This window comes from Camelus ferus, chromosome 9 (assembly GCF_009834535.1).
Source record: "Camelus ferus isolate YT-003-E chromosome 9, BCGSAC_Cfer_1.0, whole genome shotgun sequence".
Lineage (NCBI taxonomy): Eukaryota > Metazoa > Chordata > Mammalia > Artiodactyla > Camelidae > Camelus > Camelus ferus.
Window position 1 is genome coordinate 13312528 of NC_045704.1, and position 20531 is coordinate 13333058.

At 52.6% G+C, this 20531-nt stretch overlaps 2 protein-coding genes across 4 annotated transcripts in view; one reads left to right on the forward strand and one right to left on the reverse strand.

The window, feature by feature from the left end:
- RUVBL2 (RuvB like AAA ATPase 2) lies at positions 1 to 13953 on the reverse strand. Its single transcript, XM_006173813.3, is given in 16 exon segments — positions 1 to 112; positions 235 to 349; positions 707 to 836; positions 1252 to 1371; positions 3488 to 3606; positions 3702 to 3796; positions 4036 to 4108; positions 4110 to 4160; positions 4525 to 4618; positions 4702 to 4808; positions 7050 to 7116; positions 7271 to 7400; positions 8655 to 8796; positions 9107 to 9162; positions 11203 to 11257; positions 13792 to 13953. Coding segments are annotated over 16 exon segments (1392 nt in total). The 5' UTR covers positions 13804 to 13953; the 3' UTR covers positions 1 to 86.
- The window catches only part of GYS1 (glycogen synthase 1), a 23093-nt gene continuing 8221 nt past the window's right edge, over positions 5660 to 20531 (forward strand). Inside the window, exons 1-5 of one of the 3 annotated variants that reach the window (XM_014561141.2) lie at positions 5660 to 5665; positions 16319 to 16352; positions 18302 to 18493; positions 19374 to 19559; positions 19801 to 19945. In XM_014561141.2, coding sequence (XP_014416627.1) covers positions 16332 to 16352; positions 18302 to 18493; positions 19374 to 19559; positions 19801 to 19945 — 544 coding nt within the window. In that variant the 5' untranslated portion in view covers positions 5660 to 5665; positions 16319 to 16331. Of the gene's footprint in view, positions 5666 to 14395; positions 14717 to 16170; positions 16353 to 18301; positions 18494 to 19373; positions 19560 to 19800; positions 19946 to 20531 lie in introns of those variants that run through there. The other 2 variants (XM_006173814.2, XM_006173816.3) reach the window with 2 other exon arrangements.

Here is a 20531-nt window from a genome sequence, read left to right on the forward strand (position 1 = left end):
TCCAGTTTCAGAACCATTTTATATAAAGTCACAGTGTCAGAACTCTGGTAGAAAACGGGGCAGGTGGGGGTGAGGGTGACATCAGCTCAGGAGGTGTCCATGGTTTCACCTTCTGTGGGGAGAAAGAAGGCCAGAGGGGTCAATGTGGCCTAGAGGGCGGGGCCTGAGCTCTCCAAGCCAGGTTCCCTCCCCAAAGCGGGCACTCCCGGGGTGGGGGACAGCAGGGACACTCACTGAGCTCGTTGAAGAGGAAGGCATCCTGATACTCCTTCATGTACTGCGTAGAACGTGACTCATCCAGAAAGAGCGAGTAGACCCGCTTGATGTCGTCCACCTGCACCTCTGTGCCCTGCGGGGGGCATTGAGACCTTAGTGGGGCCCCTCTTGGGGGGTGTGTCAGGGTAGGGACTCTGGGGCCAGGTCTTCTGGGTTCAGTTCCCACTGTGGCCACCTCCTGGCTGTGGCCCCACCTCTCCATCCCTCAGTTTCTTCATCTGTGAAATGGACTTAACAGCACCAACTTGCAGCCCATAGATATTTACTCAGCACCTTCTGCGTGGTACAGAAATCAACCTGAGAGACCAAAGTCCCCTGCCTTTGAAAACCTAAGGTCTAGGACTAATCACAACCACCCACGGAAAGCCCTGGGAGCAGCGAGTCAGCCACTTGCTCATTCGACACCCATGGGCGGACTCAGCCTGCTGACCTTGCGTTTCCGGCACACCAGGCTGGCAGCCGTGATGAGCTGGATGGCGTAGCGCAGTGAAGTCTCCAGCCCAATGCGGGTCAGCACTGTGTAGGCGTCCTCACTCATTTCCACATCTTCTTCCTCGCACCTTCGGGCAGGCAGGGGAGGGGGCGTTCAGCCAGGACTGGGGCTCTGACTGCAGCCACCCCATGACCCTTCCCTTGGGGGCCCTGCTAGATCTCCCAGGAGGACACATGGAGTCCACATGACACAAAACGCTGAGCAAGAAGGGCCACTGAGGCACTGGGCCTAAACCTGGGCCTCCTGACCCTCTCTGTTCCAGGGCTCTTTCCCTGGTGTCAGTCACTAGCACGGCCCCTCAGAGCCCCTCCCCCATCAGAGGCCACTGCTGGGATGCCCAGTCCAGCCCAACTCCTTGCAGGCCCAATGGCCTCCCCCTCAGCCCTCAGTGTCCTCATGTGTCAAACAGAGCGGACACCCGTGCTGCCTCTCCCGCCCACCGCCTGGTCCTGCACCCAAATGCCAGGAGGCCCCGCCCACACCGGATGCGGAGGATCTGCTTTGTGTCTTTCTCGCTGTAGGGAGAGGTAGAGACGATCAGCAGTCGGTCCAGCAGGTCAATGGGGATGCCGTGGGGGCTCTGGTAGCTGGTGCCTCGGATCCTGAGTGTGGGGAAAGGGAGGGCTGTCAGGGTGATGCTCCCAGGACCCAGGCAGCCATTCCTTCTATTCCCAATACCCCTCCCCTCCCCCTCCATCACAACCCACTCACTGGGCCAAATACCAGGTGACCTTCAGCTCCTGGCTGGCGTCACCGCCTGGCTGTGCAGCCAGCCCCTGACTGCATCAATACCCCTCTAGAGCCAGGCTCGCTTTAGCTAGATATCTATGTCTGGGATTAAGGGATCAAGGTCCCACTCCTCTGAGCGCCACAGGGGGAGGGACTGTGCCCATCCTGTCCCCCACTGCCCCTGGCCAGCCCAGGGCCTGGCCCATGACAGGTGCTAGGAAACAGCAGATTCCCATTATTCATGGTAATTCCATCATGCAGGGGTGAACACTCAATTAGCGAACAGTGAACTACCGCTCTTGAGGGAAATACATGGTTAGGTTCTTGTGAGCCTTTGGTCACCATTTTTGTCAACCAACCCACACATAACCTGGTTTCATGTGTTTCTGTTTATAGTCCCCTTGTCTAATATATATTATTCACGACTTATTCATGCTGAACTCATATCCAACAGCACTTGAACTTGTGCTTAAGAGACACTGGACAGCTGGGAGCCATTTTATCTATTTATTTTTATTTTATTTATTTATTTATTTTTAAATGGAGGGACCGAGGATTGAACCCAGGACCTTGTGCATGCTAAGTGTGTGCTCTACCACTGAGCTATTGCCCATGGGGGCCATTTTAAATGGTGAAGTCACCACAAACAAAAAGCATACAATGTGACAAATATGGCACTAAAGAGATCTGTAAAAGGACACGTGTTTACAGCATGTGAGTTCAAACCAGAAAGCAGAGTGTGGCCCAGTTGGACCCTCATTTGGAGCGTCTACGGTGGGCAATTTGATCTTGTGCTGCTCTGCACACGTCCGCGAATGACTCAAAAAGTGTCGTGAACACCGACTGGGAGGTTACAAATAAACTGTAGCGTGTGAGCAGGTTCACAAATACGGAATCTGCAGACAATGAGGACTGACTGGATTTGCTGACTCTCAGAAAGGCCCCTGTTCCCAAGGCCTGACCTGCAGTTGCTTCAAACGTGCTCCCAGCTGGTCTTCATCTAACCCTCAGGCATTTGGATAGCAAATTCTGGTCCTGCCACTGTCTCCATGTGACTTTGGGCAAGTCACCGGGCCTTGCTGCCCCCATCTTATAAGGGGGGCTGAGACACTCTCCAGCCCCTGAGCTCCTCTGGAGGGCCAAGCAGTTCATCCCAGAAAAGTGCCGAGCACAGAGCCGGGGACAACCTGCCCGGAGCCCCCAGCAGCCACGCTCCTTTCTTCCCTGTGCTTCAGCGGGCACGTGGCCGCAGCACCGGAGGGGACAGCCCTCAGCCTCATGCAAGGCCATGTACCCGAGCAGTGCTCGGCAATGGGTCCAGGTGGCTGTGCTGGCTGAAGCCTCCAGGCCCCAGTCACTTGTCCACCACTTCCTTCTCCCTCCCTGTGGACTCCTGACATGGAGGTGAAGCGGGGAAGACCCAGCTGGGGGGACAGGGCAGGGCAACACCCCAGGGCAGAGGTTCCCAAGCTTTATGGTGTCTGGTGCCCTCCATGTCTTAGGAATCTTTCTGTGGTATCCTCAAGCCAAGAGAAATACTAAGTTTCATTCCCTTTACTTCCATTAAGCAGTTAGGTAGAAGTGACTTAATTATAGTCGTTTACCCAGCATCCAACACACGTCACTGTGTGTCCTTCAAAAACTGAAAACATCCCACAGCCCTCCTGTGTTTTCTGTAGCACCCTGGGGTGCCTCGGTAGGCAGTTAGGGAACTGTAGTACTCTTAAGGGCTACAGGAACAAGACAGAAAGAACACGGCCCCTGGACTTCCTTGTGGAGCAGAGCTGCCCACCACCCACCATGTTTGAAGGAAAAGTACACCATCTCCTCTGGGCCATCGCATCCTTGTGGGCATCCTTGCTACAGCAGCCGAGCCAATTCCTCTCTAGTGAGGTGCTCAACAAATGTGCCCTGTCTAGCCTGTGGGACATCCACCGCCAGAGCACCCCATCCTCCACAGGGGCCCTTGAGGGGGCCGGCAGTGCTCACCGGGTGATGCCACGGTTGGTGGCCATGATGAGGACAGGCGCCATGTCACTCTCCAGGGCCCGGTTGAGGAAGGAGAAGCTCTCAATGTCCAGCATGTGGACCTCGTCAATAAACAGCACCTGGGAGCCATTGGGGTGGATGTCAAATCCACCACCCGTGGCCCGTCTTCTCCTGTGCTTCCCCACCCACCACCGCCACCTGCCCCAGTACTCACACCGGGGATGATCTCTGCTTTGCCCTCCTCCCGCCACTCGGCCACTTTGGCATTGATCTGCTCTCGGACTTCTGATTTGATCTCCCCTGTGTCGCCTGTGAGAGGCAGGGGTGGCGGAGGGCCGTCAGAGAGGAGACAGGGATCCAGGGCCGGAGGGTGGATGAAGACGGAGAAAGATGGGATGTGGGGGGCAGAGGGAAGGGAGACCAAGGCCAGAATGACAACGTAATAGGAGTGCGGGGGAGTCGGAAACAGCCCAGAGAGGAGGAACAGTCAGAGAACCCAGGAGGGAGGAAGGGTAGCCACCAGGCCAGGGGGAGTGGGACTGCCTCACCTGAGAAGAGGGCCAGGAAGCCCTGGGTGCGGGAGTTGATGACGTCGATCTCATGCAGGGACACAGTGTGCACCTACCTCCTTGCGTTTCTGGAGCTCCCCATCTGGACACTGCACGAACTTGGTCTATGGGGGCAGGGTGCAGCGTAGAGGGCAGAGTCAGAGCAGAAAAGAGCATGAAGTGGGGTCCAAAGGAGCTGTCTGGGGGAGATTGGGGCTCCCTGGAATGGGGCTGGGAATCCAGATGGGGGTTATCCAGAAACCCAGGCGAAGAGGTAGTCAAGGCTGGGCATTTAAGAACATATGGGGGTCCCTGGAGGACCTGGAAACCATGAGCAAAGTGCCCAGATAAGGAACTTCAGCTGTCCCAGCAGGTACAGGGAAGTGGTTGGGGTGACAGGAGGATCCAGACCCTGTGGCCCTGGGGGTGATGGAGAAGACAGAAACATCCTGGTGCCTGGATCGAGGAGACCCCAGAGCCCCAACCCACCTGGGAGCCCATGGCATCATAGTCGCGAGCGCGAGTGAAGGAACGTCCCAGCTTGGAGATCTTGCCCGTGGCCTTGTCAATGGTGATCACATCCCTGCAGGGAAGAAGGGTGGAGGTGAGAAAAGGAAGGGCCGAAGCTCCCCGCACTGGCCACCTGGTGCGGCCCCCAGTGCTCACCCAGCCTGGACCTTGTCTTTGGTCAGGGACTCGATCATCTTGGTGCCCAGGTCGTATATGGTCTCCATCTCTGTGGTCTTGAGGGTTAGCTTGCCCACCTTGGAGCCCTGAGGGGTGACATGCCAGGCAAGGGGCTCAGAGAGGGCCCCAATGTCTCCCCAACACAGCTTCAGAACAGACAAGACATGGGGCAGCTTTAGGGTCTTGATGGAGATGTTCAGTAGCACAACCATGGTGATAGCTTCATGGGTGCACAGGTGTGTCAAAACCTAACATCCTGCAAACCTTCAAGGGCGTGGTTTATTGTATGTCAACTGTACCTTAATGAAGTTATTACTTAAAAGCCAGTCAGAAAAACGAATATATGTATATTCATGCATAACTGAAGCATTGTGCTGTATACCAGAAATTGACACAACATTGTAAACTGACTATACCTCAATTAAAAAAAAAAAAAGCTAGTCAGGAAACAAATGAAAACTTAAAAGACAAAGTCTATAAAAACAACAGGTATACTACAATTTAAAAAACAACAAAACAAGAATGGTCAAGGGGGTCCCACTCTAACATTCCTTTTTTATACCCAAATAAAAGGCGGTTTTTGTTGATCACAAACCCAGAAGACAGAGCTAAGTTAAACACAGCTAAGAAAACAAAAATGCCACACCCCTTCCCGCAAGATAAGCTATGAAAACAAAATGCCAGATTCCCTCTCCACAGGATAAACAGTCACCAAGTCTAGGCTTTCCCCCAGCATATCCAAGTCTCTCCTGTTTCCTGGAATTGTTTCTACAGTGAGTTGCTCCCTTTGTAGGGACAGGTGGCAGGATAAAAGGACAGAGGTTGGGGAGGGAGTTATTCCAATTAAAAATAATAATACTAATAAAAGAAGGATGTATCCATGGGATACTTTGTAATTGGAATCTAATTTAAAGAACTATCTAGAGAATAGCTTTCCCTATACGTAAATATTCTCCTACCACCTTTTTTTTTTTTTTTTAATTAAAGTATAGTCAGTTTACAGTGTTGTGTCAATTTCTGGTCCTACCAGATTTTTACAAGTCAAAATTTAATTGCCAGTAGATGGGACTAATTTAGGAGGCTGTTAAGAGTGAAAAGGGCAAGTTGTCAAGAAATAGTAGTTTTTTCAATAAACAAGTTTGCTATTACTTTTTTTTAAAAGTGAAAGTTGCTGTAATTACAATTTCCAATGAAAATGATGAGTAAATGAAAAAAAGAGAATGGTGTCCACGTGACAAGACACAGAAACACGGAGGGCGACTATGCATTAGGTTAATGGTTGAAGCACGTTTCAGATTTATTTAGCATTTTATTAGCAGTTGTAACTTGATAATTAAAAGAGAACTATGTATATAGATGAACCTCAATAACACCACACTAAATGAAAGAGCCAGACACAAAAAATCATACATTGCATGATTTCATTTATATGAAATGCCCAGAACAGGCAAATCCAGAGACAGAAAATAGATTTGTGGTTGCCAGGGGCTGGGGGCCAGAGGGGAAGGACAGAGACTTTGAAACTGGTTGATGATTAATTTTGTGTTATGTGATTTTACCTCAATTAAAAAGAGAGACCTATAGAAAACTGTAAGACAAAGGGAAACCAGACTATGAAAAAAGACTTAAGAGATATGAAATTTTTTAGATGGGCAATAGAGTGTCTTGGAATGCACAGTTGGGTGATTAAAACTAAGGTAAACTCAAGCAGGTGAGGGCAGCTACTTCTGTGGGGAGACTTGGGGGTACTGCAGAAAGAGGCATAAAGAAGGGGCTTGGGGGGCAAAGTTCTAGTATTTCAACTTGATGGCATTTATGAGGATTTTTGCTTTATAATAATTTGACTACATGCTTATTTTACATGTTTCTTTGTATCTGCTTTATTTTACAAGGTTAAAAAAAATCTTAGCTTAATCCATTAAATAAATAAAATAAATAAACCTAGTTATCTGCCCCCACCAAAAATTTTTTTTTAATCTTAGCTTAAAAAATGGGAGTGAATCATACCTCACTTAAGCTGGGTGGTAAACGCCTTTTGGGTACTAGGCTGTATAAATCCCACAGAATGGGTTTTCAAGCCTAACTGTCAGGAATTTAACTGTGAGAAAATTCTAGAACTTCTTGGTCATTCCACCACTTGGTTTTAATTTCTCACAGTGCCCCTGACAAATGGATGAACTGCTGTCAACTCAGCTGGCCCCCTGTGGTGGGCACACAGATGGCTCCGTCCTGCATCTCTAATCTTCCATAGGATTGGGACCTGAGTGCAGACCTGACACCCCCACCCTCCAGCTCTGGAGGTGGCCTAGACTTGGGAGCAGACTCACCGTCCCTGTTGCTGGCCGATCTATCTGGATCTCCACCACCTCCCCTTCGATGATCTCGGTCTCCTCCCTGGCCAGAAAACAGATCTAAGGAGAGAGCCCTGGGCACTCAGGCATCGCTCACTCCTATGAGCCCTCGGGCACAGGACAAGCTGGCCAGGGCCAGGCTGGGGGCAGGGGGGGCATCCCAAGGCTGCTAGGAGCCGGCACCGCCCCCTGCTTACTTGATGCGAACGCCGATGGAGCGTCGGAAGGCCTGTGTCAGTGCCTCTGTCTTACTCATCTCCAAGGAGAAGATCTCACTGCCCGCGATGGCCGTGAACGGGGTATCGGGGCCCAGGGCCTGCGCCATGCCTGGGGGGAGGCAGTCTGGGTAGAGGGGGCAGGCCTGGCACCGGGTCCCCAACACCCACTCTGTGGTAAACCAGCTCTTCTCCTTCCTCAGGAAGGAGAGCAGAAGAGAGGGGCCGAGCGCTAGGGGCAGACAGGGAGACACGGAGGAAGGGAGGGAGAGGATTCTAATCTGGAGGCCTGGATTAGAATCCCATGTGCTCAGAGGGTAAACCTTATGAATTTATAATCTTTCCAAGCCACCTCACAGGACGTGGGAACTCTTCTTGGTCCCCTTCACAGACGTGTGTCACACTCTACGCCTAGGTCTCCTGCCTGCTACTGTCTGACCAGGAGACTCCCAGACATCCTGCAAGTCTTAGTTCAGGCCCTGACTTATCCGGGAAATCTCTCCTGACAACTGCCACCCCGTCCTCTCCCCACCATCCCTCGCTGGGATGGGAGCCTCCTCTGTTCATTACCCTGAATGGGACCCTGTCCACGAACACTTGGCCCAGACTGGAAGCTCCTTAATGTCCGGGCTTTGGTCTTACTCATCTCAGTGACCTCAGTGTCTAGTCCAGGGCCTAGCACACCAGGGCACCCCAATGACTGCTACTTTATCTTAACTGGAGACCTAGCTGTTACCTTGATTCTCACTGCCTGGTGGGAGTGAGTGGGAAGAGAGGAGAGTCCAGGAAAGCTCAGGAAACTGAGGAAAAGATGCCTGAATAGGGCTTTGAAGGGTGGATAGGAGCTCAACAAGGATGAGGGACAGTTGTGAGTAAAAAGCTCTTAAGTCAATAATGGCTTTCAAAAGAGTCTGCTGGTTGTCTATACAATGCCCACCTTTCCCATCTTCCTTAGTTCGAGAACTCCCATTTTACTAAGGAAGCAGTGGTCCCAATTAAAATACAAAAAAAAGTTTTAACGTCTTACTCTCCCATGCAGCAAAGGGTGGCCATTTGATTAAGGTTTAGTCAATAAAATAGAAGCAACAGTGCATGGGAGTAGTAAGGCAGCTGCTCAAAGGGAGCTATCTCTAGGAGGTATCCCCTCATTGCAATTTCTCTTTCTCCTTCTACCTACGTGGAATATGGGTGGGAAGGCTGGAGCCTAGGCCACCTTCTTGCAACACGAGGTGACCTTGCCATGGAATGAAGCTGGAATGTTAAAGCCACTGCCATTTGGGGCTGTCTGTTAAATGTGGCTGAACCTGACTTGACTTACACAGGAGGGATAAGCCCAGAAGAGCTCCTACCCCAAGAGGTCACTTACCCATGGCGATGGCTGTCTTCCCGGTGCCTGGCTGGCCAGCAATGAGGACTGCCCGCCCAGCAATCTTCCCTTCCCGGATCATCTCCAGCACCACGCCGGCTGCCCGCCGGGCTGCCAGCTGGCCTACCATGCCCTGGGAAGCCTGGGGGTGGGAGGTGACAGAGTACATAAGGTGACTTCCTACTGGGTGACCACTGCATTTCCACCACCTCCAGGTTAGCGAGATGAAAGAGTACATTGTCAGCTGGTACTTCAGAAAAAGGCCAAGAAAGCCTTTTCTATCCCAATTTTTTTTTAAGACCAATAAAACTCCACGTGTGGCTGAATTTTATAAATACACAGCCAAATGTGTGGAAGATCCTAACACAGCCCCCACACTCCTCAGGGCCCTGGGTACCCTCCACCTGAGGCCTCCAGGGAGCAGCCGTCCACCCCGGCCTCCTGGGCTCTACCTGTCGTGGCTCCAAGGCATCGTCTAGCCCCAGTCCCCGGATATGGGAGTGAGCACCTGTGTGCAGGAATAGAACCAGAAGACATGGTTACCAGCCAGCTAGCGGCAATGCGTGGCCTGAGGGAAAGGGCTTCCCCACTGAGGCCTGGTTTCCTCCTTGGTCACGTGGGGGCCCCAAATCCCCATTTCACCGGGAGGACAGCCTGGCAATGGTAAAGGCTCCATATACAAGAATGGCTCTTGGGATGGAGAACAGATTAGTGGCTGCTAGGGGTTAGGGACTTGGTGGGAGGGAGCGGAAAGAGGAGGAGATGGGTATGACTATAAGACAGTATTGACGGAGATGTTTGTGGTGATGGAATAGGTCTGTATCCTGATTACGGGGTTGATGTACAAATCTACTCGTGATTAAACTGCACAGAACTTTATACATACACAAGTGCATATAAAACTGGCAAAGTCCAAGTAAGATTTGTGGATTGTACTAATGTCAATTTCCTGGTTTTGTTATAGTTATTAAGGCGTTACCATTGGGGGAAATTGGGTGAAGAGTACATGGAAACTCTCTGCACTTCTTTTTAAACTTACTATAAATTATCTGTAATTGTTTCAAAATAAAACCATGATCAAAAAAAGAGTGGCCCCTAGGCTACATCGTGGCCTAAGTGACCTCACAGGTTCTAATCTCATCCCATGTAGCCCTAAGAAATGAGAGTCCCAGCTATTACCACCTGGGAGCACGCCTGGAGCTCCCTCATTGATTGACACGGACTCAGGGAGGAGTTCAGAGAGGTTAGATCCCTAGTCTAAGACCACACAGCCAGTGAGAGGGCACTTGTTTTTGTAAATAAAGTTTTATTGGCACCCAGCCACGTCCATTCACTTATACACTGCCTGCGGCTGCTCCCACACTACTGCAGCAGAACTGAATGTTTCTGATAGAAAAGATTTACTTTCTGGCCCTTTAAGAAAAGATCTGTCAGTGGGGAGGGTAACAGCTCAGTGGTAGAGCACATGCTTAGCATGTATGAGGTCCTGAGTTCAATCCCCAGTACCTCCACTGAAAAAAAAAAAAAAAGAAGAAATAAAGAAAAATAAAAAAGATTTGTTGACCCCTGCATTGGACCCTGAACGCCCAGAGGGCAGTGACCAGGTGCAGCTAGTGTCTCCTGGGTCCTCAGCTCCCAGCAGGGCTGGCCCGTGATAGCTGAAACCATGGCAGCTCCTGCACATTAAGGACTTTACCTTATTCAACCGTGTATCAACCACAGAGGTGAATTACTCTATCTCCTTTTTGCAAATAAGGAAACTGAGGCACAGAGAGCAACCAGCCCCTCAGGACACGGCTCAGAAGTGGTACCAGCAGTGTGCTTCGAGAACCCACGCTCATAGCCAAAAGCCCTTTACTGCATCTCTCGGAGACACTGAATGAATGAATGAGTGTAGTTTCTTCCCTGCAAGTAAAGCTCTTTGCAAAGTCTACACCCCACTGCCCCTACTACACCCCAACTTCCTGCTCCTGGGGGAGCAGAAACTGGGGGCTTGACTGCTCTGAGTCTTGGTCACCTAGGCTAAAAATGGGATGACAGTCACGTGAGGCAACTTGTGGGGCTATTGCAAAGATTCAGGGGATGCAAACTCATGTATTCAGTGGTTATCTGTAGAGCATCTGGTTGGCCAGGTCCCATGCTGGGGGGACAGCTAGGAAGGAGCCAGACCAGGTCACCGCCCTCACAGAGCTGATGCCCCCAAAGGGACAGTCAGTGCAAAGGCAACCCCAGAAAGCACTCAGCAAATATCCACAATCACGATTTCTAAGCAGGATGCTGGGGAGTCTGGGAGCCCCACCAAGGGCTCCCCTGCCAGGGCAGCTAAGCCAGCATCAGTAAAGCCTGGGGTTTGGGCCTGGCATGGTCTCCCCTGAGCCTTCTGACCCCGCTTTGGAACTCAGGGCCCTCCCTTCTTCGACAAGGTGGGCGTAGTGGGGAGGAAGAGTGCCCAGGCCGCCTCCCTCTCGGGGGTCCTGGGTAGGTTGGCTCTGTCAGGGTGCAGGGGCAGGCAGGGGCTGGATCCTGTTACTGATCCACACTCACTCACCGATACGCTCAATCCTCGTCACATCACGGATCTCTGGGACCTTGGTTGTGGCTGTCTGGGGTCAGAGGAAGACGCGTCAGTAGAGCCTTCATGGTCCCGGTTTTCACCAACCCCTCCTCTGTCCCTCCTGCCAGCCTTCCATGAGACAGTCCTCTTCACTCCTCCTCATGGGTAGGCTGGCAGCCCAAACACCAGCCCCCCCTTCAGTTGTCACCCACTAAGGCTGGCTGGTTGACCCCATGACACTGTCAAGTCCCAGGAAGACAAGGACTGTGTCTCTCGTTCACAGCCCCGTCCCCAGGGCTGGGCACACATTCGGTGGCCAGGAGTTATTTGCTGAAGGAAGAACTCCTCCCAACCCCCCAGGGCTGTAAGGACAGGTGCAGAGCAGGCGTCAACTTGGACATGTTCTGGCCCCTGCTGATTTCCCAGCACCCCTGGCACCTCTCTGCCCCAGCCCTGTCACGAGGCCTTAGCATGTGCAGGTGCCTGAGTCCAGCCTGCTCTCCCCACTGCCCTCACTGAATCTGAACAAGCATCATTTATCAAGGGAGGCCCTCCCTGACCTCAGCCTCTGCCTGGCTAGTTCTAGGGTCTCTAGATGTCCAGACAGAAGGAAGGGCCTCCTCTGGGAGCCCAATCTCCCTGTGTAACCTCACATTCACAAGGGAGACTGCTGGATTGATGTTCTTGGCTTCAACGGATGTGAGTCCCAAGAAGGGCCAGACCACATCTCATTGGTTCCCTTCAGGGCTCAGTGTTTAGGGTCTCAATAAACGATGTCCTGACATGCTGAGCTCATTCAACAAGCCAGTAGAGAGGCCACCTGTGTCCCCAGTTCTCCAAAGAGAGAAATCAGCCACTGTCCCTTCTCATGTGGGGGAGAGAGATGAGTCAACACCACCTGGGACAATTCCAGAACCCAAGGGAGATCCACTCAAATATTCATGGCAGCGTTAGTCACAATCAAGAGGTAGAAAAAACCCAAAATGTCCATCGATGGATGAATGGATGAACAAAACGTGGGGTAGCCATACCACAGATTTTCAGCCATGAAAAAGGAGTGGAATCTGACCCATGTTACAATACGGATGAACCTGGAAAACATGCCGAGTGGAAGAAGCCAGACATGAAAGGTCACGTGTTGTAGGATTCCATTTATGTGAAATGTCCAGAATAGGTAAATCCAGAGACAGGAAGTAGGTTAGTGGTTGCCTGGGGCTGACAAAGAAAGGGAGGCCTAAGAAGCCAGCTTGTTGCCCCAGCTCCTTGGCCACTTGCCCCCAACCCTCTTCCTCCTCACAGGTCTCCTAACCAGAATGAGAGGAGATGCAGGCATCCAACCAGAGGAGAACCCTCCTCTCTCTGGAATCGAGTTCAGACCTCCTTGTGACCACACAGGGTCACAAGCCTCCTCCGTTGCTGTTTGTGACCCGTCCCACTTACTCTCATTAGAACTTCATCACTGCCCCTAAACCACTATCAGAGGATTGAGAACATTCTCCCATCCACCCCTACACAGCCTAGCAGACTCTAATCCAGGCAAAAAATAGAGACACTGATCCAGAAATCCAAACCTTGGGCAATCCCAACATAAACGTACCAGCCTCCATAAAACCTTTCCTTTCACCATAAGCCTCTCCCATCCACCACTGCCCCCAATTCCATGGAAACAGAGGTCATTAGAGAACTCAGATCCTACCATCCCCTCATACTTCCAATACTTCATTCACATGCATGGGAACTGGGTCTCAGGAGTGTGGTTTCTGCCCTTTCCTTTTCCACTTCCCTATTCACCCCTTTTGCCATGGCAACAGAAACAGACTCAAATTTCACCCCTCAGACACCAGTACTCTCACCTCGACCCTATCTTCACCTTGACTGGGGTCACCTTGGGAACCTAGGCACCTGGAAGCCATGTCCAACCCCCAAGGTAAGGACACATTCCTTCTTCATTCAGATGTTTCTCGAGAAAGTACTCGGTGCCTGGCCCCGTGTACCTAGTCTCTCCCTAATGGAGTTCACATGCACTCATTCACTGATCATCCAAACTGAGCACACCCCTATCAGGTGCTGGAAATATTAAAATGACCCAAACCATCCCATGACAAGATTCCAAGCCAGTGTGTCCCTGGCCCTTTCCCCTCTCCACTGACACCCTCTGGGCTCTCAACACTCTTACCGCTCCGGATTCAATAAGCAACTCAACGATCTCAAGCACACAGGACAGGTCGCCAACTGCACTTCCTTCCTGTACTCAGGTACCATTCACGCCATCAACAACCCAAGACTGCTGGATGGCTTGGAGCCCAAGACACTATAACCTTCATCAGATTTTAAGGCAAAGGACTGCAGAACTGGCCACTGATTGCGCCCAGAGGACTGGACGTTGTAATTCTTATAATATGATGGATTCAGATTTGACCATTGAGACCGTAAATATTCACTTGAACCCAGGATTCCAAGATCCTAGTCCCTTCTTTTTTCTACCCTCAGACCCAGGAGCCCAGGCCCCGGCTAAGACCCAAGAGTTCAGGTCCAGCCCCCTCCTCCATGAGACTCCTCAGCCCTCCGCATGCCGACACTCACCACGGTTGCCATGATGCTCACCAACCGCCAATATCCTAGCGGAAACGGAAACGAGCTAGGAACGAGGCGTCCTGGCCCCTCTAGACTGCCAGGTCCTCCAAAACTCTCGATGGTTCTTTATAAATATGCAAATTTTCCTGCTGGGGCGTGGCATCACTCTTTAGGCCCCGCCCATCCGCCGCAGCTGTACTGGAAGATGAGTTCCCAGAACCTCTAGGTCTATAACCCATGCCTCATGGCTCCTCCTCCTCTTACCCAATCTTCCTTGCTGAGGTCGATTGCAAAATTCTTAACACTTCTTTGGCAACCACACGTCCCCCACGCTTCCTTTCTTCCTTATCCACCGTCTTCCCTCCCCCCGCCAACTTTGGGGCGGTCTCAAGCTTCGGAGTTACAGAGCTGAAGGCCAATCAGCTAGCCCAGCGATAAGCCCCACCCCCTGGAGCTCGCTTCGACCACCAAGGCGGTGGAAGGCATGAGCGAACTCTACACCGTCCACCAATGAGGAGACACGAGAGCCCCGCCCCCGGGCGCGGACCAATGGCGCTGGCCGGGGGGCGGGCCCCGCCTCCTGGCGGCCGCAAGGTTTCATTGCAGGAGCCCCACTGAGCTCAGTGACGCTGCGGCCGCCTCCAGTCCAGGTCCGAGTACTGCGTGCGGTAGTGCGGTCGTGCAATAGGAAGCCGAGGGCGGTGCAAGCTTCCCGTCGGGCACCAGCTACCTGGCCCAGCGCCCTGCCTAGTGCATTCCTCAGACACCTCTGGGGCCCCCACCTGTGGCCCCCGGGGCCCTCTTCCCGCGTCGGCCATGCCTCTAAACCGCACTTTGTCCATGTCCTCACTGCCAGGACTGGAGGATTGGGAAGATGAATTCGACCTGGAGAACACAGTGCTCTTCGAGGTGGCCTGGGAGGTGGCCAACAAGGGTGAGCACGCCAGGCGGAGGGGCCCGGACGAGAAGGGCAGTCACGGGTCGAGGCCCAAAACTACTGAGTAATTGGGGGACGAGGCTGCATGGTATGACTCTTGGGTCCTGGACAAGGAGCCTGTGACTCATGTGTCCTTGGGGAGGGTCTAGCGTTTGTCTCCTGGGCCCTGGAGGGAGGGGATATGTTGCCTGACTAAGATGAAACCCAGGCTAGAAACCCAAGTCCTGGGTCCTAGAGGAGAGAGGGGCTAAAATGAAAGAAACGAGAGACCCGGGTCCTGAATAGGGAAGGAGATGGGAAGGTAGCGGTTGGCACTTCGAACTGTGGCCCCGGGGGAAGGGTCTTGGGATGTAACTCCGGTTTGGGAGAAAGCCGCCTGGGGGATAGGATGCCTGAATCATGGTGGAAGAATTTGGGGAAGTGGCCATTTGAGAGTAAAGATGGGAGGAGGCTGGAGACCTTAATTCTTAGATCCTAGGATGACAGAATTTAGGCGTGGATGCCTAGGCTCTGAGGGCCTGAGCTCTGGGTTCCTAGGAGTAGAGGAGCCCGTGGCCTCAAACACATGCGCACTGGAATAGGGGAAGGCTGGGAAGTCCTAAGTTGGTCAGGGGCTGGGCCCTGGGATGGGAGTGGCTGGGGGCCTGGATTTCTGGGTCCCGGGCTCCAAAGGGCCTAAGGTTTTGGGTTTGAAGGAGGCTGAGGCTGGAATCCCAGGAGCTAGGCAGTCGTGCTCCACAGAAGGAAGGGAGCTGGGATTTTGCTTTGCTGAGTCTTGGGAGAGAAAGGGGGGGCCTGCGAACACAGAGCAATGGATCTCCAGGGCCCAGGCTCCAGAAGGTAAGGAAGCTGGAGGCCCAGACTCCTGGGTCTGGAATGGAGTCATGGCAGGGGCAGGGACCTGCATGCCTGTGTCCCTATTTGGAGAGAGGAAACTGGGGGACAGGTCGGCAGAGTCCCTGAGGGGTGAGGAGGGACAACTCTGGCTTCTTTGGGGCAACTGTGGGAACCTAAATAAGGCCATGAAGAGGGAGTCTCCCTTACTGTGTCCTAGAGCCTGATTGGGAATTTAAACCCAGCTCCTGTAAGCCAGGAGCTCGGGAACATGGATCTTGATGATTCTTGTCAGCTTCTGACATCCTTGGCCCCAGCCCCCTAATTCCCTCACACTTAGGAGCCCAGGCCCCCAGCCCCTTCTCTCAGACTCAGAAATCTAGCCTGATCCCCCTCCTCCCTCTGAGTCCCGACCCCAGCCCCCTTCTCCCATAGACCCAGGAGTACCATCCTCCAGCCTCCTCTCTCCTCCACCCTCTGACTCCAAAGTATGGGCTCCCAGTCCCCTTTTCCCTCTGAGCCAGAGGTCTAGGGCTTCCATGGCCCCCCAGCCCTGCTCCAGGCCCCAGACCTGTGGACCTCGGCTGGGGCCTGGCCTCACGCACTTGGGCCCACAGTGGGCGGCATCTACACGGTGCTGCAGACGAAGGCGAAGGTGACAGGGGATGAGTGGGGCGACAACTACTACCTGGTGGGACCGTACACGGAGCAGGGCGTGAGGACCCAGGTGGAACTGCTCGAGCCCCCGACCCCGGCCCTGAAGAGGACGCTGGACTCCATGAACAGCAAGGGTTGCAAGGTGGGACATGGCCTGGCTGAGGGCAGGGTGGGAGCAGTGGAAGAGAAGGAGTCGGTGGGGTTGTGGGGTGAACAGCCCCAGGGAGAGGAGGCATGGACAGAAACTCAGGATGACCCAGTACTTACCCAGGCAGACACAGAGAAGGAAAGATGGACAGACACTCAGACAGATGCAGGGCCCCATGAAGTAAGTGGGTGAACCCCAGCTCTCAGAAATTAGTGAATGGACAGACAGCAGGTACAGGACAGACTGAAAAATGGTTCCAAGAGGCCAAGAACCTCAGATCCAGGGAGAGAAATACAGCTAGATGGACAGCCAGACAGAACCCAGGGGAGGTGGGCTTAGGGTGAGGCAGGAGGCCAGAGCAGGGGTTCTGAAGCCTGAAGCTCAAATTCACCTTCTCTGCTTCCTGTGGTATGACCTTGGGAAATACCGTCTACATTATAGGTTTCTTGGGAGGATGACCGAGTTCATAAAAGTCTTCAGCACAGGTCCTGGGATGTAGTTAGCACTGTCTGTGAGCTGTTATTGTCATCATCATCATCATTATCCCTAAAAACAGCCAAGCTTGCAGGTGAGGTGGACAGGCGGACAAAGGAGAGAGCCGGATGGAGAAAGTGATGGTAGCCCGAGGGGTTAGAGCAGTAGGGACATAGACAGAGTTTAGATACAGAAGGGAGGTAGCCTGATGTTTTAGAGAGAAGGATCTCGAAGAAGAGAGAAAAGTGAATTACTGAGGAAGAGAGGAGAGGTAGCCAGGCCCACCAGGGGACAGAGTTTCAGATGAGCAGAGCCAAGAATTAAAGAGCTCAGGAGGGGATATTCCCAGGCATCAAATGAGGACTGAAGGGTGAGTACAGAGAGGTGGCTGTCCCCCAGGGAGGGGACCACAAGGTAGCAGGGCTGAGGTACAGACAGGTTGGGGTCTGGGAGAGGGAGATCCAAAGCTGTCTTGAATCATTCACAGACTCCAGTTTGGGGTGGGGTCTGGAAGCCAGCCAGGCAGGACTGTGTCCCTAAGGAACCCTAGGGCAGCCCAGTCCTTCCCCCAGGGCAGCTGCTGTCCCTATGCTGGGGGCCTAAGAATAGCCCCCCCCAACGAAAGGGCAGACAACAGCTGGGAGGGGGAGGGGCCTCGGGGGCAGGCTTGCAAAGCCGGGAAAAGCCAGGTTGGGGAGGAGTATGACGGCTTGTTGGCTGGATAGAGCTGTGGCAGCAGGCCCAGGATCTGGGCCACAATCTCAGGAGAAAAGCAACCAGTCAGAGAAATGTGGCAGGGGCAGAAATGAGACCACAAAGCTTAGAAACATGGCAGTGGGTAGAAAAATGCAGCCCCCGGGCGTGGAAAGTGGGTGGGCAGTGTTAGAAATGAGGCTGTGGAGTATAGGCCTCTGGGTGGAGGAAAGCGGACACAAGTGGCAAATATATGGGGTAAGGATCCGAAACAGGGAAGCGAGTGGAAGAAAGGTGGCAGTGAGAACAGTAAAAGAAGCATCCAGTGGTAAGAGTGAGCGGCTGAAAGAAAAGATGACGGGAAAAAGCAGCTGGATGGTTGGTGAGAGAAATGTGGCAGCAAACACAGAAAAAAGGCAGCGGGTTGGAGAAATGACTAGCAGGGTGGAAAAACAAGGCAGTGGGGGCACAGAGACAGGATGTGCACAAGGTATGGTTTTAAGTAGAAAAGGGGGGCAGCAGTGGGAGAAGGGCAGCTGATACAGAAACTAAGCAGAGGACGGAGAGATGCTGCAGGAGAGATGGGAAAAGATTATGGTGAGAATAACTACCAGCAGGTAGAGAAAAAAACCAGCAGGTGAGAAATTAGCAGCAGAAACAGAAGGTAGAAGAACCAAGGCCGTGACTCCAGGCCTCTGCCTGAGGATGGGAGAAGCTCAGATGCTGTGTCCAGAGACCTGTGGCCAAAACCCTTAGCCTCCCTGTGGCCTCTCCAGGTGTATTTCGGGCGCTGGCTGATCGAGGGGAGCCCCCTGGTGGTGCTCCTGGACGTGGGGGCCTCAGCCTGGGCCCTGGAGCGCTGGAAGGGCGAGCTGTGGGACACGTGCAACATCGGGGTGCCCTGGTACGACCGGGAGGCTAACGATGCCGTCCTTTTTGGCTTCCTCACCACCTGGTTCCTGGGTGAGGTAGGCCCCACTACTGGTCCCTATGTTACCCCTTTCGACCTCAGGCCCCAAATTACAGTGGCCATGAGCCCCTGCCCAGAGGGTGGCTGGTTTCTCCCAGAGAATTCTGGGAGTTGTAGGTCCTTTAATCCAAGGATTAGCTCTGATCTTTGGGAACATGGACATCCAGGGGCCCAGATTCTTCTTTCCTCGGAGACCCAATGTCCCAACCCCAGCTTCTTTCACTCCAATCTTCCAAATGTAGGAATCCTAAGCCGTTGGCCCTTGGGGATGCTGGTGTGAGGGGAGGGCTCACCCCAGAAAGTTCTGGGAGTTGTAGTTCTCTAATTGTATCAATATTGGTGGGACTTGGCCTCTCAGATGGGTCCCTGGATGTTTGGGAATCTCCAGCCTGTCTGAGAACCAGGAATCCTGATTCTGACCCCCATTTAGGTTTTAAAAGGCTCAGAAAACTCTTTCCCATAGCCTAGAACAAACAGTTGATGAACGAACTGGTCCTAGGGCATTCTGGGAGTTGTAGTCCTTCGGCCCGTTACTGGGTATAGGTCTGTTCTTGATCAACATAAAGAGTCTTCAGGAATTGTGCACGGGACCTGGGCATACTAAAACTTCAGTCTTTCCAATTAGTCCTGGTGGGACTTAGAAGGCTGGCCAAAATACTACAGCTCCCATCAGCCTCTGAGGATGAGGTCAGCTAGTCTGACTGCCTCAAGGATTTAGAGTTCCTTGCCTGATGGGGATTGCAGTGGGCCAGCACCCATTCTGTGCAGTAGTGGAGACAGTTTGACCTCTCCCCTGCTTCCTCATCCATCTTGGGGTTGACTGGTTGTCTTCACAACACACATAGAGATAAAGTGGCCCTTTCTCTGTTGCCCCACAGTTCCTGGCCCAGAGCGAGGAGAAACCACATGTGGTTGCGCACTTCCATGAGTGGTTGGCGGGCGTCGGGCTCTGCCTGTGCCGTGCCCGGCGGCTGCCTGTGGCTACAATCTTCACCACCCATGCCACGCTGCTGGGGCGATACCTATGTGCCGGTGCTGTGGACTTCTACAATAACCTGGAGAATGTGAGCTGGGAATGTGGGAGATGGGGGCTGCCAGCATTCAGACAGCCCAAAGCTGTCCCTCTTCCCTCAGGGGATCAAGTTCCCTCTTCCCTCAGGACCCAGGAGTCCAAGTCCCCAGCCTCGTCCTCCATCTGACCCAGGAGTCTAGCTTCCAAATCCAATCTCCCCTAAGACCCTGGAGTCTGGACCTTCTGTCTTCTCCCCAGTTTTTCTAATCTGATTGCCCTCCCTCCCTGGTCAGTTCAATGTGGACAAGGAAGCAGGTGAGAGGCAAATCTATCACCGCTACTGCATGGAGCGGGCAGCAGCCCACTGCGCTCATGTCTTCACTACCGTGTCCCAGATTACCGCCATCGAGGCCCAGCACCTGCTCAAAAGGAAACCAGGTAGGAAATAGGCTGGGGTTCATAGACATGTATGAGGTAGGCTGTACCAAGGCCAGTACCTTTTTTTTTTTTCTTTTTTTTTTTTTTTTTTTGCTGTAAAGAGCAGAGAACTACAACTCCCAGAAGGCCCTAGGTTGGTGACCTGCATATGAGACTGCCTGGCTATGTACCCTAGAGGCTAATAGGAGGTGTAGTTTCTTTAATATTTCAGAAATGGTAAAATTATTTTATTGGCTAATGTGGATATTGGTCTTCTGAAAGAGGAAGGAAGCTCATTGGCTTTTGCTTTTGAGAAAAACAGTATTGGAACCAGTTATTCTTCCCAAATTATAGTGTCCATTCTCAATGGATATAAGGTGAGAACTACAACTCCCAGAAGGCCTTTGGCTGGTCAGCTTCTTATGTTTCTGCAATTTTGCCCCAAGAGCTAATGGGGGTTATGGTTTTTCACTGATATGCTTTAATTTCTCTGAGAATAGGAAATGGTTGGGGCCCCAAAAGAGGCTTGAAGGTAGAAAAGCGGGAAGGGGATGTTGAATCACTCCTCTAGCACAGGTTGGAATAGGGGAAACAAAAGAACTACAAC